Source organism: Pteronotus mesoamericanus, unplaced genomic scaffold, assembly GCF_021234165.1.
Source record: "Pteronotus mesoamericanus isolate MK-2021 breed Mesoamerican mustached bat unplaced genomic scaffold, CSHL_Meso_final contig_2, whole genome shotgun sequence".
NCBI lineage: Eukaryota > Metazoa > Chordata > Mammalia > Chiroptera > Mormoopidae > Pteronotus > Pteronotus mesoamericanus.
This window is the reverse complement of record NW_026555084.1, coordinates 20,272,357-20,297,941: the sequence shown is the minus strand read 5'-3', so window position 1 is coordinate 20,297,941 and position 25,585 is coordinate 20,272,357. Positions and strand designations below refer to the sequence as shown.

General features: G+C 40.2%; 1 protein-coding gene across 4 annotated transcripts in view; it reads right to left on the bottom strand.

The window, feature by feature from the left end:
* Positions 1-25,585, bottom strand: part of NR3C1 (nuclear receptor subfamily 3 group C member 1) — a 95,013-nt gene that overhangs the window by 4,022 nt on the left and 65,406 nt on the right. For all 4 annotated transcript variants that reach the window (XM_054568242.1, XM_054568243.1, XM_054568241.1 and 1 more), the window contains exons 3-7: positions 21,542-21,705; positions 15,268-15,384; positions 12,333-12,605; positions 10,942-11,086; positions 6,221-6,351 (exon numbers count right to left, since the gene is read on the bottom strand). In XM_054568242.1, coding sequence (XP_054424217.1) covers positions 6,221-6,351; positions 10,942-11,086; positions 12,333-12,605; positions 15,268-15,384; positions 21,542-21,705 — 830 coding nt within the window. The remainder of the gene's footprint in view (positions 1-6,220; positions 6,352-10,941; positions 11,087-12,332; positions 12,606-15,267; positions 15,385-21,541; positions 21,706-25,585) is intronic.

Genomic DNA, 25,585 nt, shown 5'->3' with positions numbered 1-25,585 from the left:
GATTGCTATGAACTTCGATTGGTCCACCTGACCAAAGCATCACCTAGCAAGAAATGTCCAGCACGAAACTGTGCAAACCACTTTGGACATGTTCGATCAGTCACAGCACCTTATCCACATACTGCACAAATCTTCCTTTGCGTTTCAGTAGCATTTTTACCTTTCTTGAAATAATAAAGCATGATATGCCAAAAATGTTGCATATTTTCTATCTTCAATATTAAAATGGCTACACAAAAATTCACTTTTTTTTTTTAATGCACACTGATGTGACATGTCACAGTACAGTCTAACAAAATTGTTTCAAATGAAGTTAAAGACAGAGAAGTGCTACTAGAACCATCTTATGGGAAAAACTGAATGGGCTTTTTGGCCAACCCAATATTTTTCGACATTAACCCCTTATCAGATATACGATTTGCATTTGGTATGTTGCCTTTTGTCTTGGTTTCCTTTGTTGTGCAGATGCTTTTTAGTTTGATGCAGTCCCACTTATTTGTTTTTGCTTTTTGTGTCAGATCCAAAAAAAAGTCATCACCAAGACTGTTGTCAAGGAGCTTACCATCTGTTTTATCATTTCAGGTCTTACATTTAGGTCTTTGATCCATTTTAAGTTAATACTCATGTGTAGTATAAGACAACGGTCCACTTTCTTTCTTTTTGTATGTGGCCGTTCAGTTTTCCTAACACCGTTTACTGAAGAGACTGCTTTTGCCACTGTATATTGGCTACTTTGCCATAAATTAACACTAACAACATTAATTCTTCCAATGCAAAAGCACAAAATATCCTTCCACCAGTGTCCTCTTCAGTTTGTTTCATCAGTGTCTTGCAGTTTTCAATGTATAGGTCTTTTTCTTCATTGGTGAAATTTATTCCTAGGTACCTTATTCTTTTTGATGCAATGATAAGTGGAATTGTTTTCCAGATTTTATTTTCTACTAGTTATTACTGTACAGAAGTGTAACAGATTTTAGTATATCGATTTTTGTATCCTGCAACTTCACTGAATTTGTTTAAGTTCTAACAGTTTTTTGGTGGAAACCTTAGGATTTTCTATACATAATATCATGCCATCTACAAATAGTGGGAGTTTTACTTCCTTCTTTTTGATTCAGATGCCCTTTCTTTTTCTCGTTGTAATTGCCCTGGCTAGGACTTTCGGTGCTGTAGTGAAAGCGGCAACGGTGGGCAGGCATCTTGCCTTGTTCCTGATCTTAGAGGAAAAGCTTTCAGCCTCTCACCATTGAGTATGAAAGCTGGCTGTGGGTTGTTATATACGGCCTTTATTATGGTGACGTATGTTCCCTCTATTCCCATTTTGTTGAGAGTTTTTAATCACAATCAGATGTTGAATTTTGTCAAATGCTTTTTATGCATCCACTGAGAATATCATATGATTTTTATCTTTTAATTTGTTAATGTAGTATATCATTCTCACTGGATTTTGATTAGGATTAGACCAAAAAACATACAGGGAAATGTTTTGATCCCATAAAGCAATACCTGGTACTTCTAAAATGTCAGTATTGAATGAAAAAATGAAGACTACTTAATCAGGAGTGATAAGGGCCTATCATGTATGTGATGTATTAATAATTTTACATATTATTTTAATATTACAGGTCACCTAATTTTTAAAAGTGATTGCTTATTTATATACTTTTTCCTGCTTGTTACGCTAACTCTAAAAATAATTATGGTAGAAGCCCTATTTGATATTTACATTAAAAAGAATTTCATCCATCCAAAATCATCCTTGCAGTTCCATGAATTTTTGCTTTGTTTTTGGAGACCATGTATTTAGAAATTTTTCCCGGTGAGTAGAATGCTTTATGTAATACATATCTTTAATGGAGGTTTTTTGGGGTTTTTTTACCTTTAAGTTTATTTTGATACTAACGTAGCTGCTTCAACTTTCTTTTGGTTAAAGCAGTGGTCAGCAAACTATGGCTCATAGTCTAACCCCACCTACAGCCAGTGTTTGTAAGCAACGTTTTGCTGGGAGAGAACCATGCCTGCTCTCTTCAGGAATTGTTGATGACGGTGTTCATGCCACAAGGGGCAGAGTCGAGGGCAGCCCCTTGTAACGGAGAATGTATGCAAAACCCAGAACCGTTTAGCATCTGGCCTCTGCTGAAAGTGTTTGCTGTTACTGGGTTATACCGTGCATAGTACATTCTTTTATTTTATTAACTATCTTTATTTATATCTTGTGAAGTTGCTGATATATTTGAATGTATTTGTAACCACCTGTTACTTACTCTTATGATGCTTTCTGTTTATCCTTTTTCCCTTTCCTCTCATTTCACTCTTTTGCATTGTTTTTTCTCACCATGTTTTCCTCTCTTCCCTAATGGCGTTGGTGCGTTACATCCACTTTGTTCCTTGTTGTCATCAAACACTCATTCTTAATTTACCAAACTCTAATTTTTTTTCTTACATGTAATTATTGTGTACTTCAGTTCTATTTTTTAAATCCCCAAAGACATTATTACTGTTATTTTATACATAAATGTTAGGTTAGATGGAATCTGCATATTTACCACTTTCTTTGTTCTTTTTACCTTCTTAAAGATGGGATTATTTTCCCTTAGCCTAAGAATTGATATCTTTTAATATTACTTTAGTAAGGCTTCGTGGTGGCAAACTTTCTTTTAACCGTCATTTAAAAAAAAAGGACTATTAGTATATTTAGACAATTCAAATTTAAAGCAATTGTTTGATATATTTGGATTAGTATCTGCCATGCTTGTAACTGTTATCTGCTCATTGCATTTGTTCTGCTTCCTTTTTAATCTTCCCCTCTTTCTGCCTTTTCTAATTTTAATTGAGCATTTTCTCAGTCGTATCAGTTATATATTCTTTTTAAAATTGTTTTTAGTGGTTGCCCTAGAGTTTGCATATACATTCACAACCACAGTTGACCTTAAGTAATGTGGGGGTTGGTGCAGGGGGAGGAGCATGCAGTTGAAAATCCACTTGTTTGTAACTTCTGAATCTACAGCTGGCCCTTTGTATCTGTGGATTCAGTCAACTGCGGCTGGGAATGTGAAAATACTGTTTTTGATCTGCAGTTGGTTGAATTTGAGAATGCAAAATCTGAATACAAACGACCAACTGTATTTATTTGGGGGGGGGGAATCTGCATATAAATGGACCCAAGCATGCCCTGGCTGGTGTGGCTCAGTGGATTGAGTACCGGCTGGTGAACTGAAAGGTCATTGGTTCGATTCCCAGTCAGGGCATGCAGCTGGGGGCATGCGGGAGGCAACCAATCGAGGTTTCTCTCGCACATCAATGTTCTTCTCCCTTCCCCTCTAAAGATAAATGAATAAAATCTTTAAAGAAAGTGGACCCAAGGAGTTCAGGCCTGCATTCCCTTTCAAAATGTCGCTGCAGGTGGTGCAGGTACCTTCAAACAGAGCTGTGCAGCCCCGCCCGCACCCCCCTTGCCCATTGCCCTCACTCAGCCAGCTCATCCGGGCTGTCCTCACCCCGTACCCTGTCACTGTTATTACTGCAAGCAATTACCTGTTAGATCAATTAAGAAGAAATATAATTTTATCTCCATCTATTCCTTTTATAATACTCTTCCTTTCTTTATGTAGATCCATATTTCTGACCTGTATCATTTTCATTTCCTCTAAGGAACTTCTATTAACATTTTACGAAAGGCAGGTCTACTAGAGACCAACTCTCTCAAGTTTTTGTTTCTGAGGAGGTCTTTATTTTGCCTTCACTTTTGAAGGATATTTTCACTGGATACAGAAATCTAAATTGGTGATTTTTTTTTTTCTTTCAACACTAAATATTTCACTTCACTTTCCTGCTTGCATGGTTTCTAATGAGAGTGCTGATGTATTTCTTACTCTTCTTCCCCTAGGGGTAAGCTGTCTCCTCACCCCGCTTGCTTTAGAGATTTCCCCTTTATTCTTGCTCTTCTGTACTTTGAGTAAAATATGCCTAGGTGTAGATTTTTTTGTATTTTTCTTTCATGGTGCTTTTTGAACTTCCTGGATCTATGTTTTGGTTTCTGTCACTAATTTTGGAAACTTATTAGGCATTATTTCTTAAAATGCTGCTTCTGTTCCTTTCTTTTACTTCTGATTTTCCCATTACTTGTAGGTTACACCTTTTATAACTGTTTCCACTCTTCATAAATACCCTGTTCCATTTTTTGGTTTTCATTCTTTTTTATCTCTACATTTGAGTTTGGTACGTTTCTACTGACTGTTTTCAAGCTCAGTGATTCCCTCCTTGGTGTGTCTAGTCTTCTGATGAGCCCCTCAACAACATTGTTTATTTCTATATTACAGCATCTTAATTTCTAGTGTTTCCTTTGGATTGGATTCTTTCTTAAAATTTCCATGTGTTCTTATATGTAGTTTATTTTACTTTTCCCATTAGAGTCCTTAATATATTAATCATAGGTATTTCAAATTTGCTAACTGATAATTATATCTCTGTGCTGTATCTACATCTTGTTCTAATGCATGTTTGTTTTTTTCAGGTTGTTTCTTTCTTTCCTTTTAGCATATCTTGCAATTTTTTGCAAAAAGCTAGAAATTGTGTGTCAGAACTAAAGTAGACTTACAGGGTGATGCTTTATGGTAATCTGGTTAGGGACTGCGCGGTGTTAAATGTCTGGTGTAGGTGTTAAAGAGGTTCTAGTTTCTTTTTTTTCATAGTTTCCCCTGTTGTCTTTCCTCCTTAAATATCTGTGTCCTACAGTTTTCTCCACTGTAACTCATTACTATATACAAGAGTTCTGTTGATGTTGCGGTAAGGTGGAACATTTTATACCTTTATGATTAAATCTGTTTTTAGTAGGCCTGGTTGCTGGGCTGTGTTCTTAAGACATGTTTCTGAACCCTTTGTTTTCTCTTCTCCCTTCCCTTTCAGGGGTGTCCAACTTTTTGACATCTCTGGGCCACACATTAAATGCATTGCGACACACAATCACAAAAGAATCTATTTTTAGTGAATTTACGATTTTGTGTTGGGCTGCATTCACAGCCATCCTGAGCGGCATGTGGCCCGTGGGCCACAGGTTGGACACCCCTGTATAATATAGAAAGGTAGAGGGAGCTAAAATTCTGAATTTGTCCCCTCTCTCAGGTCAGATAAAGCTCTGCTACAGCAGTCTCCCCTAGCAGGCAGAAACATAAGGGCCTCGTTCTTAGGTCTTCACCATGAGAACCTGGTGGGGTTTCAGGAGGCAAATGTCAAGTCATTATGGGGAAACAAGCCCCCTCCCCAGACTGGGTCCCAGGAGTTCTCAGCTCTCAAAACTATCCCTCCTTGGGTCTTCAGAATTCATCCAAACTACTACAAGTGTTCCTACCAGTCACTGGCTTTGGTAGCTCCTGTTCCCTGTAAGCTCACCTGGGGTTGTGCTTCTCCGTATTTGCTTGTTTCTACAGATTTTGAGGTGGTGGTTTGCCCTGTGATCTCAATTCTCTGATAAATCTAAGACAAGCCACTGATCTTCAGTTCGATCAGCTTTTTCTTGTTGTGAGGATAGGTGATAATTTCTAAGCTGTTTACTTGTGAGAGCTGAAACTGAAGTCCACCTTCATTTTCTTTCCTTACCATTTTGAAAACATTCCTTTTTTTCAGTTTTTGTTTTGTTCAGTTAAATTGCTTCTCTTTTGAAGATGTTTTTTCTCTGCCTGTTCAGTGATTTTCTTGTTAACCTTGCTGTTGAGTCAGCTGGATTTTATTAATATATTATGTGGAATTCATTGCATGGCCCAGATACAAGGATTGGTATCTTTTAAAAATTCTGGAAGGTTTTCAGCCATTATCTCTTTGTATAATGCCTTTCCGTATTTCTTTTGTCTTTCATTTTGGATCTCTGGTGATTATGTGAGACCAGAGCTTGTTCAGCTGGTCTACGGTGAATGGGCTACCAATATGTGATAGTGGTGTTATCAAAGGTCACAGGAAGGAAGAAGTCTACACACATACCAGATCAAGAGACCCGCGTGCAGCTCATATTCCTCCACGACACCAATGTGCCCTACTGACTGTGGTATCATTAGCTGTGCCCTTCTAAAATCTTATATTTATGAAAATCTGACTAGCAGAAAATAAAAGACTTGGTTTGAGTATTAGTGCTATGTATACAAATAACCCTTTGTTTCTAGACATCTATATTTCATGCTTTTGACACATTTGGAAGTGAGTTTTAGAAGTGAACAGGTGTTCCACCTACCGGATGAGAGAAGCAGTAAGGTCTTCATACAGAGATACTCTTCGTAGGATACCTGAAGGCGCTGTAACTCAGAGGCAACAAACAACATATGTTTGCACTGATCATACAGGAAGGGCAGAGTCATCCTCTCCCTGTGAAAGACAAATATCAGTGTTTGAATTAGAAATAAATAGCACTTGTTTAAAAAAAGGGTACAGATATTTAGGCATTATTTTGCAAAACTATGAACTCACAAAGGAAAACCAGACTGTTACGGGGGTTGACCAAAAAGTCAATTACTTTTTCCACAAGATGGCTCTAGGAGAGCTTAGCTGTCTTTAACTTCATTTGAAACAATTTTGTTACATTGTATTGTGACAGCTGTCATATCAGTGTGCACTAAAAAAAACCTTATTAAAACTGGTGAATTTTTGTGTAGCCATTTTCATATTGAAGATGGGAGAAAATATGCAACATTTTTGGCATATTACGTTTTATTATTTGAAGAAAGGAAAAAATACAACTGAAATGCAAAAAAAGATTTGTGCAGTGTATGGATGGAGCAGATGCCATGACTGATGGGACGTGTCAAAAGTGGTTTGTGAAGTTTCTCGCTGGACGATGCTCCTTGGTCCGCTAGACCAGCGGAGGTTGACAGTGATCAAGCCAAGACATTGATTGAGAACAATCAACATTACACCACGCAGAAGATAGCCAACATACCCAAAACAGCCAAGTCAGTAAAGTTATTCGTGACTAATACCAATTATTAAATTAAAAAATGGGTCTTTTATTTTATAGAAAAAAACCATACGGACTTTGCGGCCAACCTAATACAATACTATTACTACTACTCTGTAGATCATAATTTTAGAAAACTTTCCTTAAACTTGTTCCTGAGGTCTCGAGCATATAAAGAAACTACTGAATAACCTAATTTTGCATTGGAGAAATTACTTTTCTATCATGCATGCTGTGTATTGTTTTATTTACTGGAGTGTTTAGAATTTATTACCACTTGCTCATTTAAATCAAGGTTTTATGGTAGCATTTGAATATGGACAATTAGGTAAGTTCTAAAAATCAAAAGGTACTTTTTTGCACAGCATTCCATTCTAAAGACAATTACATTTATAGTTATGCAAAGGGTCAGAACTTGAACCTAGGCTCTTTGATGCTCCAAATCTGCCTCTGACAGATGAGCTGTATGACTGAACTCTCCTAACTAAAGGTACCAAGCGAGTTCTCAGTTGGGATTCTCAACAATCGTTACCAGGACTATGATTTTCAGATAGATCCAACTTTTAAATGACACTAAGAGCGTCAATCTGGGCCCAGTTCATAGTTTGTTTTGTTTTTTAAGTTTTTGAGAGAAAGTGATTTTGGGTTTAACAGGAAAAAAAGTTACTATTATTCTCTACTGAGGATGTTACTATTATTCTCTGAGGATGTGGTTTATTTTTATGATAACATGAACCAGACATGAATGGTGTCCAGCCAGAGTGGTGACAGAGAAGCTTGGGGGACACTCTCCCCTAAGGCCCTAATAGGGGTTTAGCATTTCTTTCCTGGGAGGTTATCTTTTTATCTTTCAGTTTCTAATACGTGGTAGTTTTGACAAAGTTATAATGTAGTAGAGTAAAAATGTCATTCTAGTTGGCTGTTAAAAAGTATTTTCTACAACTTTTCTGACCTAAGGACAATGATGAGAAACTGTTCCACAAGCTACACAGAGGGTCAGAACTGGCCTGTTGCAGATGCCAGGGCAACGTGGGGACACGGTGAGCTGGAGGAAACAGGTGCAGGCCTTCCTGCCTCACACACGGAGAGAACATGAAGTCAGAACAGCCTCTTCCAACTACAGTTCGTGCAGCCGTTTATCCTCCAATAGAGCTGAGCCCTGAGAACACATTTCTGCGGCTCCTGCAGGGTGTAAGGAATGCATGTGGCCTGAGCAGGTGATGCTGTGACTGTTTAAATCTCAGTATGAGTGTTGCCAAAATAAAAACCCCAAATTAGACTAACTTTATAACAGAAAGGTAAATTGGTTTATCATAGAAATCTCCACTCAGTTTTTAAAATTCCAATTAAATGACTTATAGTCAGAAAGTGACTATAAGTAAGCGTGGTTGCATTTTAAATGTCATTAAGCTTACATAGAAGCTATATAAATTTATCAGTTAATTTAAAATTTGAGCAAACCAATCTTGTTAAACTGTGATGCCCCTGGTTTGAACAGGCCTCTTGTTGGCAGCAGCCAGCTGAGGTGCCCTACCTTCTGCCCATGTGAAGACCTGGTCCGGCCAAGCACAAGGAGGGCCTTCTCCTCCAGGTCTCAGTTCCAAGGGCACCTCCTCCAAGAGGCCATGAGCTGCCCTATTTGTTGCAAAGCTCTGTCTGGTAAAAAGTTTATCACAATCTGAAATTTTACTTGTTTGGTGGTTATCCGTGTCTCCCCAGCTGGAATGTCAGCAATAAAGGTGAGGAGCCTCATCTGTTTTGTTCTCTGCTCTAGTGCCAGGCAACACAGGTTAGCGGTGTGATGAGTATTTGTTATTCCCCTTTACACCAGTCTCTCCATCATGTTTCCCTCTTTCTGAAGCCTTTCCAGGCTGCTTGCTCCTGGAATAAAACCTGAGTTCTACTTCATGGGTTACACAATTCTGCTTGTCTTGGCCCCTGCCTGGGTCTCTAAACTCATCCAGCACCCTCCCTCCATGGCTTTTTCTCAGGTGCCCACAGGTGCCGAGGTTGTTTCCAGCCTTTGCCCTCATTTCTTCTGCCTGGAATTCCCTCCCTTTCAAAGAACCTGTTCTATGTAGTGCTCAGCTGTTTGGGAAGGTCATCTATGTTCCCCAAGTCTAACAGCACATGCCTCTCTCCCCTCCCCTCTGTGACACTATTATATCACGGTTCTCCAAAATAATCCTGGTCACATGTTTCTTCCCCATCAAATGTTAGTAGGGGTGTCATCTGTTGTATTCACTGTTAGAGCTCAAGCTCCTCACCTAGTATCAGGCACTTGGTAAGTACTCATGTAACACTGAGCACACACAGTGCTGGAAAGTGTTACCAAGAGAGAAGCAACACTAAGTTTAACTCCACAATTCAGTCAGGGGTTTTACACTAGTTTTGCCTGCAGCGATCCTAACAGATGGAAAAACTTGAACTTTCTCCTGTAGGTAGTTCCTATTTAGCCTGACAGACACATGGTCTTGGAATTACCTAGTAGTAGTACGAAGAAACTGTGTCCTGAATCTAGAGAATTACCCCACTACTTGCAGCTCCTTGCACGATGCCTAAGAATTTCCTTTAAAATGTCTGGAGTTAGCACCATCCACTTTCTACTAAAGCACAGTAATGCAAGGACGCTGCAGCGTAAAGCAGGCCCTCCCAAGAGATGCTGCAACACGTCGGCTTTCTGTTCACAGTGCCTCTTCAGGCTGTCCTTAGCGCTTTCAGGCCACCTTCCCTCTTTCTTCCATATATCTCCTGCTCATCAACTAATGTTAATTTCCCAACTCCTTGTCACTCTGGACATATTTACACTTGTCATTGTATTCACATGGCATCTGCTTCTGAACACAGACTACTTAATAATGCTTGACTCACACAGAGTGCAGTGGGACTATTCTACTAACGTGGTTTAAGAATTTGTTAATTTTTTTTGAACATTTGTCAACACTAAGTGCCCAGTGCTCGTGATTAAAGAAATATCCTTTTTCCCCCTCCACGTAAATTCCCCTTCATATTTGACTCTGCTCAGACCATGGGCATGTATGCGAGTTCCCTGTTCGTAGTCCAATACAGAAGACAAGGGAGACAGCGATGAGCCGAGGGCGTGCAGCAGAGAGGCCTTACGAGGTGCTCTGAGCATCATGAACGGAGGGCATGTTTGAAAGATGGGCCATGTGAGCGGGAACAGGGAGTGTGTGATGGAGAACAAGGAGAGGGAAGGGAGGCCAGGTTCTGGAATCCCGGAAACCATGCTGAGTGCACGGGGCGGTCAGCGAGGAGGGCTGCAAACATCTGTGTGGCGGGGGGGACACGTGATGGGAGCACACAGTGTTTCCGGAAGAAAAAGTCAGTCAACGCGATGGCGAGTACACTGGATGCAGGAAGCTAGTTACTTAGGAAAGCGCTGCACTGAGCTGTGGGGGACGAGGCATTCAAAATAGCTCGCAGAGGGACACACCTGCCTAGAGGATCAGAGGGCATCTGATTTGTAAAATCTTAAAGCTCGGTGGGTTCTCTCTCAGTTACAAAGAGCAGTCTTGTTCCTCTGCTCTTTCCAAGTAGTGAACATTGAGTGGCCCTTGCCTTTCAAAGAGGCACCTCTTCTCTCTGGATCTGCATTTCCCATCCCTCAGCCTGTGTGTCCTCACCTGTCCCTGTCCCTGCTGAAAGCAGGAGCACAGTGAATCACATCATGCTTTTTCTTACTGGAATAGGGTTATGTAATGAAAATGCCTTACAAGATTTCATTTTACTTGCTATAGACTTTACTAACCCAGAGATGCTTACTGTTTAATATCCTTAAATATGTCCTGGGACCTTGATAATGCCACATGTATATTCCATGTTTTACCTGGCTTCCCTTAAGCATTGATAAACACTATTTCAAGTTGGCCCAGTGCCAAGATACCTGGTAGCATTTGATCCAGTCCTGAATGACCACAGTAGTCCATCAGGAAACGGTCAGCTGGTTGAAATACTCTATGAATACAGGGAGAATGACTTACTCATTAACAATCAGATCAGGAGCGAAACACAGCATGGTCCCTTGTGTCTGTCTATATGATCTCCATCCCAGGGCAAATGCCATGAGGAACATCCATGAATATTGCAGCAGGGTCATTTGGTCATCCAGGTGCAAGTTCCTGAATCCTGAAGCAAGAGAAACAAAGGTGTGAGGAAAAACTGCAGCTGCCAAAGGGAAGACCGTCCCTCTGGACACTGCTGAAGAGCAGGTGAGAATCAGCCTTGTTTTGGGGGACCGCGGACAGATAGAGGAAATGAAGCTCCAAGGGGGCTCAGTTTTCCTTGGTCATGTGCATGTTAATGCTCAAAGCTCTCCGTGCTTTTTAAATGTTTCTTTTTTAAATCCTCACCTGAGGATATGTTTATTGATCTTAGAGAAACAGTGATGCGAGGGAAAAACATTGATCAGCACGTGCCCCAACCAGGGATGGAACCTGTAACTGAGGTATGTGCCCTGCCTGGGGGACCGAACCCACAACCCTTTGCTGTACAGGATGGTGCTCCAACCAGCTCAGCCACCTGGGCAGGGCCCTCAGTGCTTTTAGTAGCATTCAGTGTTCAAAGACTTGAATAGACAAAAGGTGACAAAAACTAGGGCTACTCTTAGGTCAATATAAACTAATTAATAAAAAGGAAAATCCAGAGTCCTGGCTTGGGACGTTAAATTAAAAACCTTTCCCTGATACTTATACCTCTTTCCTTCCCTGACAGACTAGGGATGACAGGTGGTCCCTTCATGCTTGTTCTGTTTCTATCTGTGTGGACAAAGGCTTGTCGAATCCCTTCTAACTGTAAAGTCAGGGAAGAATTAAGATGGTCTGCTTCAGTACATTCTGACAAAGTGTCACTACACCTGACTTACCAATTTTACAAATAACCTGATTTTTAACTAAGAAGTAGTTTACATTTTCTCCCCCTACTTAAGTGTAAAAGGAATTCTGAATAACTGCAACTGTTTGTGATGTTGCATTGTTCTATCTGAAATTACTATGCTCTGAGTAATAATCTGAAAAGCCGGGAGCAGTGTAAAACTTGGATCACAGACTCTCCACTCTCCCATAACTGAGCATGAGAAACACCGTGGGACCAGGATGACGGAGAGCCAGGGTGTTTCTGTTGGAGAAACAGACTCACATACAGAGGATAAACTGGGAGTAGATGGGAAAGGTGAAGAGGAATAAGAGGTACAAACTCGCAGTTAAAAGATAAATCACAGGGATGTAATGTACAGCACAGGGAAGAGTCAATAATACCGTAATAACTTTGTACGGCGACAGATGCTACTAAACATATCATAGCGATCACATCATAAGGTATAAAAATGGAAAACACGAAGGCTTGTCTCTTAGCGGTGCCATCTTCTGCATCTCACCTGGTAATGCCTTTGCCCATTTCACTGCTGCGATCACTTGCCGTCCACCTAAAACGTTGAGTGTGTTCATGATCCGCCAAGAGGTATCTGGAATAGAGGCATCATACCCTGAAAACAACACCTCGGGCTCAATGACCTCCAGCAGTGACATCAGGGTAGGGCTGACTTGTGGTAATGCTGCAGGGACGACTGTTTTGTTAGCAGGATTTTCAGGAGTTTCTTGTGCGACTCCCGTAGCCTGAATTCCTTTTATCTTTTTCTTTGTTTTTCGAGCTGTGGGTGTTAAAAAAAATACACAGAAATGAGCTGTGATGGGAAGGCAGAGGTGGCAAAGTTTATTCAAGAGGCATTTTTACTTCTGAAACTATTTAGAATGAAAGAGTAGGAAACTTTTATTTAGCAATCATGATAAAGTGACATGGAATAAGAAAAAAATTTTTTTTTGTTACAAATAAGCCAGTTGCTTCTCTATTACAGTTACACTTTATACAAAATTAAGTGCCTTACAGTAAATACTATGATAAAGCAATCTAAGCAAATCACTTTCATAGATTCTTCAATAAATTAATCTCTGTCCCTCCTTCATGCTAAAGTCAAAATTTTCATTGCTTACATAAGGCAAATTACTTTTACTATCAATTGAAAGAAAGAATCTGAGCTTGTAATGCCAAACAAGAAATTCCATCCTAGGGTTACTCTAAATTATGGCTATATATAGAGAAGAGAGCTATACTGTTTAGTCCCTTGCACAAAGCCCTGTTCTTATCAAGACAGAAAAATGACATAGCAGATCACACGCTGAAGATAGCATTACTTCTAACAGCAGAAAAATCCACTTATTTTTGCCTCTAATAACTACTACTTGGGACTAAAAACATTTGGGTAAAAAGAAAAACTTTACATTTCTTCACATACATTATTAGTGGGTAATTTCCCTTTTATAAGAGATTTATATTGACTATAAACCTAAAGCATTCATTTCCATATTACTATTATATAAAGTAACTAAAGTTATCTTTGACTCTCAAAACAGTGTAATCAAATTATGACATGGGTTCTGTAGATTTTTTTTTTTTTTTTAGTAAATGTAGTCATACCCTTTGTTGTTTTAGTGACAAATAAGAATTATTTTTTAGTATATATACTGCTGAAGGAAGCACAGAATTAAATATATTTATCTATCTTTAGAGAGAGGAGAAGGGAGGGAGAAAGACAGGAAAACACTGATTGGCTTCCTCTTGCACGCCCCCAACTGGGGACCTTCTGCTGGCTAATACTCAATCCACCGAGCCACACCAGCCAGAGCTCACTTGACTATCAAAAATAAAGCAATGTTTTGGAATGATTACAATGCACCTTAAAATGAGATAACTATAAAACTTTTAAGATCACCTTTAAAAAAACCTTATCTTTATTTAGCTCTGGCCCGGTAGCTCAGTTGGTTAGAGCATGGACCCAGGAGGCCAAGGCTGTGGGTTTGATCCCCAGTCAGGGCTCACACAAGAAGCATGAGTAAGTGGAACAGCAAATCAAAGTTCCCCTCTCTCTCAAATCAATTAGACAAAACCCACCTTATTTGTAGTCAAAGGCTAGGAGCTTTAAGCAAGGCTGCCTTAAAAATATAGCTTGAGAATTATTTACTATGAGGCAACAGTATCAAAACACACTCCTTGCTGTATTAAGTTCACAGAAAGAATCTGGCTCAGAGAGCCAGTGGCTTCAGCAAAGTTACTGCGGGGCTCGGCTTGGGGGAAATGCTCCAGTGAATGGGAGGCTATTTCTGACGGTTGTAAAAAATAAGTATGAGATCTGTGGCTCATCTATCTTGTTCTTAAATATGGTCTGCTAGATTCTGGCACTTACTCCAAATAAAGGTTTTATATACACTGGAGTAATTGAGGCTTTTACACTAAAATTACACATACATAAAAAACTCTATGAACTTCAGATTTTTTTAAAGCCTTTTAGTTTTTCTACAAATTATCAACTGCATGCTATGTGCTAATATTTAATATATTATTAAATGACAGACAACTACATAGTAACACCCATAAATCTACTTTATATTTGAAAACACATACAGTGTGCGCTAATAGATCACTCCAACAGCCTCTCTTCTCTCAAAAGAGCCACATGGTTTCCATTCTCCCTCTAATATTACCATGTCCTGTTTAATTGGTCTCTCATACGAGATTAGTCTTTCTAAAATACAAATACGATTACGTCCCTGCCCTTACTTTGCCTAATTGCTACTCAGCTTTTTTTAGATTTCAAATTCAACGTTGTTTTCCTTGCCTTTCAGGACAGGACTGGGCGACCCTGTCTGTGGAGTGGGGCTCTGGCCTTGTGCAGTGTGCCATCCCACTTTGTGGCTTGACTCTGCCACCTAACTAGACAGTAAACTCCTAGAATACAGGCACTGTTGTATTCTCTGGTGTCTGCCCTCTTGGTGAGGTGAGCACTTGCTGAATCAGTGTTTGCCAGCACAGCCAGCACCAGGCACGTGGCTCACTAGATCACCATCATCGCCCTCACGGAACGTGAAATTCCAATTAAAGCAGGATTCCAAACTTTCAGAGGAAAGCTTGTAAGAGATTAATGTTAATTATAAAACTTGTTACACAAGCAGGGTACCTTTTTTCCCCCCTCTGAAGAGCTACAAAAGTAATGTTGCCTCAAGTATTGTAATTATTATTATTATATAATTTCATTTTTTAAGTCTGTAGTCTGGCTATACTGAATTTAGTAATAAGAGCTGATGAATAAACTTAAGCAAAATATAAAATTTCATTTAAAAATTCCTACTCTTGTTGAGCAATAATATTGTGCTAGTCAAGCACATATATATACTATAATAACTAAATTATTACATCTGCTTACTTATATTTTAAGAAGTAAAAATTTTATAACAACTCCTTTCAGGTCTTTACATTACCTTCCAGGTTCATTCCAGCCTGAAGACATTTTCGATAGCGGCATGCTGGGCAATTTTTCCTTCGAATTTTATCAATGATGCAATCATTTCTTCCAGCACAAAGATAATTATGCTGTCCTGTTATGAAAAATAAAGGCACTGTTAAAATGTCACAGGTATTAAAGGATATTTTTCTGGAGTGACTCTTTGTTTCAGGTGGGGCAAAGGCATTGATTAAGGAAGGTGTAGTGTGCTTTCTTCATTGCCATTAGAAAGTTGAAAGGTCAACTGAAAAAAATCTTTGTTCTGTTGAACAAATTAAACATAGGTCATTAAAAAACTTTACAGAGCATACATACAGAAAGGCGCACAAGTCATAAATGTACTGCCTAATACATGTCTCAAGCGAACACCTCCATGTTATCAGCTCTCCGATCCAGAAGCTGAACAGCACCCCATAAACGCTCCTTACCCCTTTCTAGTCACTCCCCATCAAGGGCAACCTCTTCCGTGATGAAATGTGCTTTAAACACTGTCGTCTTTTAACAGTTACAGAAGACATCTCTTTGGTTGCTATTTTATGGTGACTTCTGACCTAATGCTAAGGAGGACTAAAGAAAAAGGAGACTGGCTTTAAAATACTGTGCGAGTCTGAAAAGGAAAATGACTTTCATTCAGCTTTATGCCGCCACATGCAAATAAAATGTGTTCCTCCTCCCAATTTTAAATGAAGCAACAGGTGAACATTTCATCTTAAAAGTCAAGGCTGCCATTAACTAGGTAGGTGAGTCACAGATTTGGCAAACTAAACTACTGTCTATAGATCTTACAGAGATTTGTTAATTATTTCACATGCTTTTAGAATACAAGAATGTTTGACTTCACCATGGAATGCAAATGTTAAAGGACCACTACTGTCTAAAATCTTGTGGTACCCAGTTATATAGAGATCTGATTAAAGATATATATATAAAATTTAATAAATTTATTATATAATAAATCATATAATTAATTATATATTCATTTAATAATTAATTAAATAAACTGGGTACCACAAGATGTGTTAGAGGTAGAAGTGCAGTTTTCCCCTGGCAAAAATTTTCACAAAAAATTTAAAAGGAAAAGATAGAAAGTCTCCCTACCTCGCCCCCTGCCCGCCCCCCCCCCCGCCCCGGCCACATACATAATCGTGTAGTTTTCTTTTAATATGGTTATTGAATGTTGAAGAAAATTATCTGAGGATCTGCTGGCCTGGCAAAAACAAAGGACCCTCCTACACTAGATCAGCAGGTGTAAACAAACACCCCAGGGACCCAAAGGTCCAAGTAGCCTCCACTAGTGGGGACAGTCTTCACAAGACTACAAGCCACTTCCTCCTCAAAAATAAATCAATCATTTTCAAAGAGAAGAAAAAATCAATTCACTAGGTTGAATATACTTCTGATTTTTATGAAAAGATCCTTTATGCATAGGACAACCTAATACTTGCGTTGAAAATAAACTCTATTTACTCCTTAATATAAGTCACAGCGCTTTGTAAGCATTAGTTTTGGGTAGATGGTTAATTGTTGTGGATCCAGTTCCAGAACTGGTCTCTGATACCAAATGTCTGTACCAGCTGTTTCAGTTCCTTTCTACACTGTTTGTTTCCTAGCTGCTTTACTTGAATATAAAGTGCAAGCATTAACCCAATACTTCTGTCCTGTATTAAAGCAAAAGTAGGAACAACAAATGTAGTCATAGTTGAAACAATTATAATATAAAGAAAGAATTTCTATTCCCTAAGAATATCACCAAATCGCTGTCCTGCAGTTACTTGGAAAGATGACTGAAAAAATTACTCATTGCCAGAAACAAAAAATTCTAATGTTTTTATATCCAAACAAAACATCAGCATGTGCACATTATGCTAAAAATGACTTCCTTAACCCAGGTATGTCTATGTCTTAAGCACATCTAAGAATTGTAGCTACAGGATTGGGAGGACATTGTATCTTTTAAGTTAAAATTAGTCCTACCTCTCTGGTTTTTAGTATGAAGTTGGGCAAATCTGTGTCTTATTTATAAAATGAGGCGTGGTCACTTTTTTACAAGGCACGGACATGAACTGCAAATAGTCACTCCTTGTTACTCCTTTGATAAGGCAACAGGACACCTCAGTTTGGAGCCTCCCTTTGTCTTACAGCACCTGCTCAGGCCCCTTTCTAACTCATAGAGTGGACACATCAGGGGAAAAGCCTTCAAGTGAACTGGAATTTCTCAACATTGTTTTGTTTGCATCGTATTTATTTTTGTGGTTAAAATCTATTTTTGGCAAGCAATTCTAGTTTGTATCTGTGGTAGGCGTGGTAGCCAACCTCCAGGATGGCCTCCGACGGTCTCTGTGTAATCCCTTCCCATACTCTACCAGGATCAGTCTGTGTGACCAATAAAATAGAGCGGAAGTGACCATGTGTCACATCTGAGATTAAGCTCTAAAGATGTTTCCTTTTCGGTCACGCCTTCTCTCGCGGCTCCATGTGTTCTGGGGGACGCCAGCTGTCAGGCTGGCCGCAGTCCTAGGGTGGGCTCCGCCAGCGAGGAGCTGAAGCCTCCTGCCAGAAGCAATGTTAATGCGGTGGGAGCGACCCTTCGGCGGATGGCGGCCTCGCCAGTGGTCTGAACATAGCCTCACAAGTGTCCCAAGACTACCCATCTAGAAAGCTGCTCCTAAATTACTGAGTCTCAGAAACTGCGTGACATACTAAATGCCTCATTTCAATCTCTTCATTTTGGGGGCAGTTTGTTATATGGCAATAGATAATACAGTAGGGATAGTAAAGTTTTTAAAAAATAAAATAATGATCTAAGAAAAATGTTAGTCAATAGGACAGTGCCCTGGCTGGGTGGCTCAGTTGGTTGGAGCATTGTCCTGTGCCAGAACTCGCGGGTTTGCGCCCCAGTCGGGGAGCACATGGGAAGGAACCAGTTGATGTCCCTCTCATCATGCATCTTGATAGGTTATCGAAGGATTACAGAATTTTAGAGCTGAAAGGGACCTTGGAGAACATTAAAATCCAAGTAAAGGGTACTTAACACAGTCAACACTTAAACCTTTCTTATTACTCATGTAACCTAACCATCAGACTTACTTAATTGAAATATTTAAATGATAAAAGTAAAACAGTGGAGCTAATATTCAGTTAAATTTTACCTAAAAACAAATGTAAGAATTTAATTCTAAAGCAGGGATTAAGACCAGAGGGCATCTAGTTTGCAGTGTTTTTTTTTTTGCTCGAGAAGCACGTTCAGCTTATGTCCCTCCTTCCAGCTGCACTGGGATGCTTCCTGGTGGGGCGCACTTGCACCCAGCAGCAGTGACTGCTCGCCCCCTGTGCCCCACACCCAGGTGCACTGCATTTGGCCAGAATGACATAATTGGTCCCTGCAGGCATTTCAATCTGCAGCCCTGTTTTAAAGAGTAATTTTAATTAAAATGGAGGAGAATGAATAATATTTTTTAAAATACCGTATTTCTTTTAAGGCTCCACTGTCTCAATCTGAATTTCACTTTCAGAAATCAATTTGTCAATATTATTTATGTACAGCAATACCATATTTCTGTTATCACTGCATTTACATCATGGAAATAACTGTTCAGTTATGAAAGTGCTGAATAAAGTGAGAACAAGAAGAGGCTTCCTTCTCTTGGGTCTGCTGAAAATAACATCTATTAATACTTTGTTAGAGGCATTTCACTAAGCAGGAGTGGGCTTTACTTATGACTTTACTCAACAGTTGGGAGCTACTAAACTGGCTAAAATGTGCATCCCTGTGCTTAGTTGGGTAACGAGTAATTTTATACTTTGTTAATGTATTAAAGAAAGTAATCCAGCAATGATCCTGAGAAGGAACAACAAGGTTGGAGGAATCACACTACGTGATATCAAACTGTACTACAAGGCCACTGTAATCAAAACAGTCCGGTTCTGGTATAAAAACAAAACACAAAGATTGATGGAACAGAACAGAGAGCCAGAAAGAAAGCCGCACTTCTGTAGTCAATTAATATTCAACAGAGGAGGCACACTCCTACAATGGGCTAAAGATAATTTATTCAATAAATGATGTTGGGAAAATTGGGCAGATCCATGCAGAAAAATGAAACTATACCACCTTTTACACCACATACAAGAATAAATTCAGTATGGATTAAAGACTTAAATATTGGACCTGGAACCATAAAAATCCTACAAGAAAGCATAGGTAGCAAAATCTTGGACGTTGCCTATAGCACTATTTTACCTGATCTATCTCCCTAGGCAAAAGAAACAAAAGAAAAAGTAAACAAATGGGACTACATCAATCCAAAAAGTTTTTGCACAGCAAAGGAAACCATCAAAATAAAAAGACAACCTACTGAAAGGAGACTATATTTACCAATATATCTGATAAGGGCTTAATACCCAAAATTTATAAAGAACTTAAAAAACTCAACACCGAAAAAACAATCCCATTTAATAAATGGGCAAAGGACCTGAGTAGACACTTTAACAAAGAGGACATACAGATAGTCAATGGACGTGAAAAGATGCTCGGTGTCAATCATCAGAGAAATGCAAATTAAAACCACAATGAGGTATCACCTCACAGCTCAGAATGACTATCATCAATAAATATACAAATAACAAGTTCTGGCGAGGATGTGGAGAAAGGAGAATTTTTGCACTGTTGGTGGGAAGGCAGCCTGGCACCACCACTGTGGAAAGCAGTACGGAGATATTCCCCAAAATTAAAAATGGATCTGCCTTTTGATTCAGCGATTCTACTCCTGGGAATATATCTGAAGAAACCAAAAACACTAATTCTAAAGAACACAAGAAGGCCGATGTTTACTGCAGCATTATTTACAATCACCAAGATATGGAAGCAGCCCAAGTGTTCATCAGTAGATGAGTGGATAAAACAACTATGGGACATTTACACAATGGAATACTACTCAGCCATAAACAAGGAAGAAAATTTCACCCTTTGCAACAGCATGGATGGAACTGGAGAACATTATGCTAAGTGAAATAAGCCAGTAAGAGAAAGATAAACACCATTTGATTTCACTTACATGTGGAATCTAATGGACAAACTGAAATAACAAATACAATAGGGACAGACTCAGGTAAACGGCAGGCTGACAGCTGGGGGTGGGGAGTAGGGTAGGGGGGTGGAGGGATCCAGCAAAAAGGAAACAGGACTCATGGACACAGACAACAGTGTGGTGACTGCAGGGGAGAGTGAGATGTAAGGGGGCTAAATGGTAATTTAAAAAAATTATTTCATTGTATTTTTTACAAGGTAATTAGAACAAAAGAAAATGACTCATCTAACTTCTTAAGGATATGCAAACAGAACTCTAGCCAAAAAATAATAACCCTTCTCATACTATGAATGAATAAATCATTATTTCTTTAAAAATTAATATAATCAGAGCAATGTTTAGGTAATTTACTCAGGCCACATGGCCTTCAAACTGCTTTCCAGATGACCGAAATACATAATCTTCCCAAGAGGATTCACTGTTGCTATTAGAAAAATTTTAGTGACTTCCGATAATAATTTGCTATGGAAGCAATTTCTCATGCTTTAAAGAGCTGATGCTCTTGTCCGCAAGCTGAGATTATAGCAAAGGTAAAGTCCGTATTACTATAACATTTGCAGAACAAAATACTTCCTCTAAAATTCCCTCTTTCCTGACCTCCGGGCAGTCCATCCCTTGCTCCCCTGCACTGAACACTCGGCACCCTCTTAACTCAGCCTGCATGTCATGTACAATGTGACCTCCCAGAGGGCAGGGATCAACACGCGTGTTGTATTCATACCGCTCAGCACAGTGCCCTGGCCCAAAAGCAAAACACCCTTTTGTGCCCCTCAGTTCTGTCACTCATTTTTGCCAGACTGAAATAGTAGGTGACTTTAAAACCAATTAATTTATGGGAATTAAAGCCTGTGATTCTAATACAGTGAGGGTCATGTGACTGCCCAGACCCAACGTCACCTTATCACATGACACCACTTTCTTACGTTACCTTCTGTTCTCTGGCCAAGTTCTCTCCCTTCAGTTTATTTTCTGCTTTATTCTAGTTCTGTTCTTGGTTGCTTTTTAAAATATCTCTCTCCCTCTAAGGACCTAGGAGCCACCCTCCACTGGCCCCCTTACTGATTTCTAGCCTTAATGAGCATTGCCTATAACATATTTCAAAATCCACTCTGAGAAATGAGAGTCAAAAGAAGGAAAAATAAAACTCTTCAAAACACACACTACCTTCCACTGCTCTTTTGAAGAAGACTTTACAGCTTCCACAAGTCAAGACCCCATAGTGACATCCTGAGGCTTCATCGGAGCACACCAGGCAGAGTTTGGGAGGTGGTCCTGCTGCCGCTGAGGAGGTGGATGGAGGAGAGCTCACATCTGGTCTCATCCCAGGGCTAAAGAAGGGAGAAAGCAGTGATGTCATTTAGCTGTCACGACTCAAAAATACACACATCGAAATACAGTGCTCTCCGCCTCTCACTTCACTGAACTGGCTTCAAGTACTAGCAAGCATTCAAAAATCCTATCTACCTAAATATATTCAAGTAATTATTTCACAGAAAATTAAGAATGAGGTCATTTCCTTTTAAGTATCCCCTAAAAAGAAGCTGTGCTTCACTAGAAATTACGAAGTTGTTGCTCAGGATTTGTTTATATTTATAATCACCTTAATTGACTTCACCTTATGAAGGTGATTATAAATATCATTTATATATAACAACACTCACCATTGATAAATTTGCTAAATAGTTTTACAACTAACACCACAATCAAGAGATCACCCCCAAACGATTTCTCCTACCCCTTAATTGCTTAGGACATCAACCTTCCCTCCAATTTTTGATATATCGGGAGGCATCTTGGTAAGTTTGATCATGTCTCAGCACAATTCTGCTCATGTCCTCCGCTTGAGCCGAAGCGGTTCACAGCAGGCGTGTTTGGCCCTGCACCGCTCCTTCCCAGTGTCTTCCTCGCAACACCAGGCTTCCCACGGCCGTGGGGCCTGAGGCGGCAGCCTTTCTGCACAGCTTTCTCGGCTGTCTGCTGTGTGAGTGGACAAGCACGAGGCTCTTGGCGGTCAGGACGGTCCTGCCCTCCCCACTCAACGAGGACATGCTCCGGAGAAAAAGATGGAAAATGGGAATCTGCTGCTTCTACTAGGTTTCATTTTTCAATTTGTAGACTTTTTACCACAATGAGTACAGGACTAGTGTTTAAAGATAAACATCCTTTTCCTAATTTTTGTTATGAAAATTTTTAAATGTTGAAAGATTTGTACAATGGATATATACTCTTTACCTGTGCTCACCATTCTTAACATTTTGCCACATTTGCTTATAAATATATATATTTATACACCAACAAAACAGTGATCCTTTTAATGCTGAAGGAAAAATGAACGATGAAACACTTGATAATAGATCATACGATGCTTTCCAATGTTGTATTTTCCTAAGGAATTGTCATCTTACATGCTAACTTTAGAACCAAAACTACTGTGTAACTCAAAAGGGTTTCTGACCTTGTACCTTTCTGTAACTAAAAAGAGTCTCTAAAAAGACTTTCTGGAGACTGCCCCCATTCCTTCTCTGGTTATATGTTCTTCAAAAATATGAATGGCAGCAATCTATTCATTTTGGAACCATACATATTAAAGTGTGTTATTACCTATATAAGAAAGTTCATAAGCATACCATTACTTCTCTCTACAATTTTCATAATCTGCCCATTCTCTAAGAGATGGTGGCACTGAGGAATACACTTAGACTGGGTGTAAGCTGACCTTTTGTCATCCTCTATAACAGTACAGTGAGTTCCCAAATAAAGTAGTTATTCGGTGTTGTTCTGTGATACATCATTTCACTTAAAGTCACAGAAACTATGGATGTCATTAAGTGAGGACTCTGTATTAAATCTCAATGACAAATTTACAGAGTGAACAAATTGTTTTGGTTATCAACATAGTTAGAAATTTATGAAGTAACATCTTTGTTCTCTTTTAGGAATAAAAGTTAAAAGGTAATTATAGAATGACAATATGTTTTACAAATGTCACTTGAAGCAAGCAGGCCACTAAACCCAAAAGCTCCCCCTAGGTTCTGTCCTCAAGGGAAGTCTACTGCACCCTGGCAACCCTTGCTTGTCCAAGAGGCTTAGTCAACGGGGCGGCATTCCCACCATCCCAGTGTCCTGTGAGCGCTGTCAAGGAGAATTTCGCGATGCTTCCATATCACGAGGCAGTGACTCCCTAGTAGATCTGGGAGAATGGACTGAGTACACACTGAAAGCCTGCAATGAAAGAATAACTTGAGCTAACTCTGCTGTAGGTCTGGCATGAGCCACCCCCGATCGATGGAAACCCGTGACTGTGGCAGAGGAGCCGCCCCAGGTGCGAGTCTCCCAGAGGCAGGAGGGCTCCGGAGTGAGCGGACGGGGCAACGTGTCGGGAGCAGCACTTCTTGGCTTCTGCTCGGAAGATGCTCCTATTCCTGCTCAGCCAGTCTCTTGTCATCTGACATCTATTTTTAGGGACCAGCCAGTTGTTTGTGTATTTAGTTTATGGAAAATAAGTGCAATATTTAAATATTTGAAATGTTAATTCTCATATGTAATATACTTACATGGGTGTATGTATTTTAAGAATTTTAAATAGCATTTGTAATACTTCATAGTGTTAAACCGCTTTCTGGAACGGAAACTCCTCTATCCCCTCGACAGCCCTGTGGAAAGGGCGCCCCGGGCTCTCGGCGAGGCCAGGCACTCGAGGGGGTTGATCAAGGAGGCTGTTTGGGATCAGACTGACAGGCTTCAGATCCCAGCTCTGCCACCTAAAAGCTGTGTGACCTTGGTAGGTACCTACAACTCTGAGCCTCAGTTTCCTCATGAGTGAACTGGGAAGGACACCATGAGTGGGGAGAGAGAGAGAGAGAGAGAGAGAGAGAGAGAGAGAGAGAGCGCGCGCGCGCGTTGGAAAGAGCACACACAGGGAGTCATGCCTATGGCTCCTGCATCTGATAAATGTTCATTCTTTCCTCCTTCAGGAGACCTGGAGATTTTATGAAAAGCATTATATAAATGTTATTTAAGTGGAAAATAGTATTAAACCTAACACCTACAACAGTATTCTCAAATTCTTACGTACAACTTAGAGCATCAGGCCACCGAACTGAGCCACAGACGACAGACGAGAAAGTTCAAAGTGAATGAACAAATGGATTGACAGAAGCGCAGCTGAGGGCCCAGAGCTGAAGCCAGGCCTTGGCGTCCCTTCAGGCAGTCACTCTGGGCTGCATCAGATAAGCGCTGAGCACGGGGAAAGCTGCCAAGTGTACCACAGACATCAGTGGAAAAAAATCAGTTTTTGTCACACAAATATGAGGACTAGTGGGGCCCTATAATGACCACCACTGGGAGAAATGGATGGATGAATGCAATAGGGTGTTCAATTGCAAATGCAGCCCTATGATACTGCTGAGAAAAAGGGCAATGACAAAACGGTGAGAGCTCAAAGGACAACCCCACGGAATCACCATTTTCTAGGGATGTGGGGCAGAAGGAGAGGAAAAGCAGCACTGCAATAAGAGTGCCTACTGCGCTCGGAAGATGCGGAGGCTCTGCTGGTAGCCGACTACACTGGTAGCCGACTGAAAAGGGCGCTTTTCAGTGAAGAGTCACGGGAACAAAACGACTGTTCCAGGTGCACACCGGAATGCTGTTTCTCATTCAGAGTGGACGCCAAGTGACTCCTGAGGCTGCTGAGTTTATGAGAGAAAAAACATGTATGAAGCTGTGTTTTTCTATTTGGCTCTCTTGCAAGAAAAGCAACTGCTGGAAGGAGGGTTGCCTTCCTTCGACTGCTGGACAGTCGTGGATGAATTGTGGAAGTCCATCACACGCCTTGAGAGCATGCAAAGTGTGCAGGCAAATTACACCCTTTCATCCAGCACATGCTTCCTGGCACCTGAAAGCCAGGCGCAGTGAGGATGTGCAGGCTGTGTCTTACAAGGAAGTCACATCATGCATGGAGTGCGTTACTGAGATGGCAATGAACCTTGAAACTCTGATCTATGTAGGAGTAGCGGAGTATCTTTTCAGCTGCCTCCTGTGTCATGGCACTGCTAGGGAAGGAGTCTGCTACGTAAACAGACCAGCCGTTTTGAACCCTGGCTCCAGGGTTCTGGCGGTGGGCAGCAGTGGCAAGTGGACAGCCCGAGCCTGTGCCCTTATCCATTCCATTTTAGGAATTTTTGTGGGGATGATATGACATCACGTTTA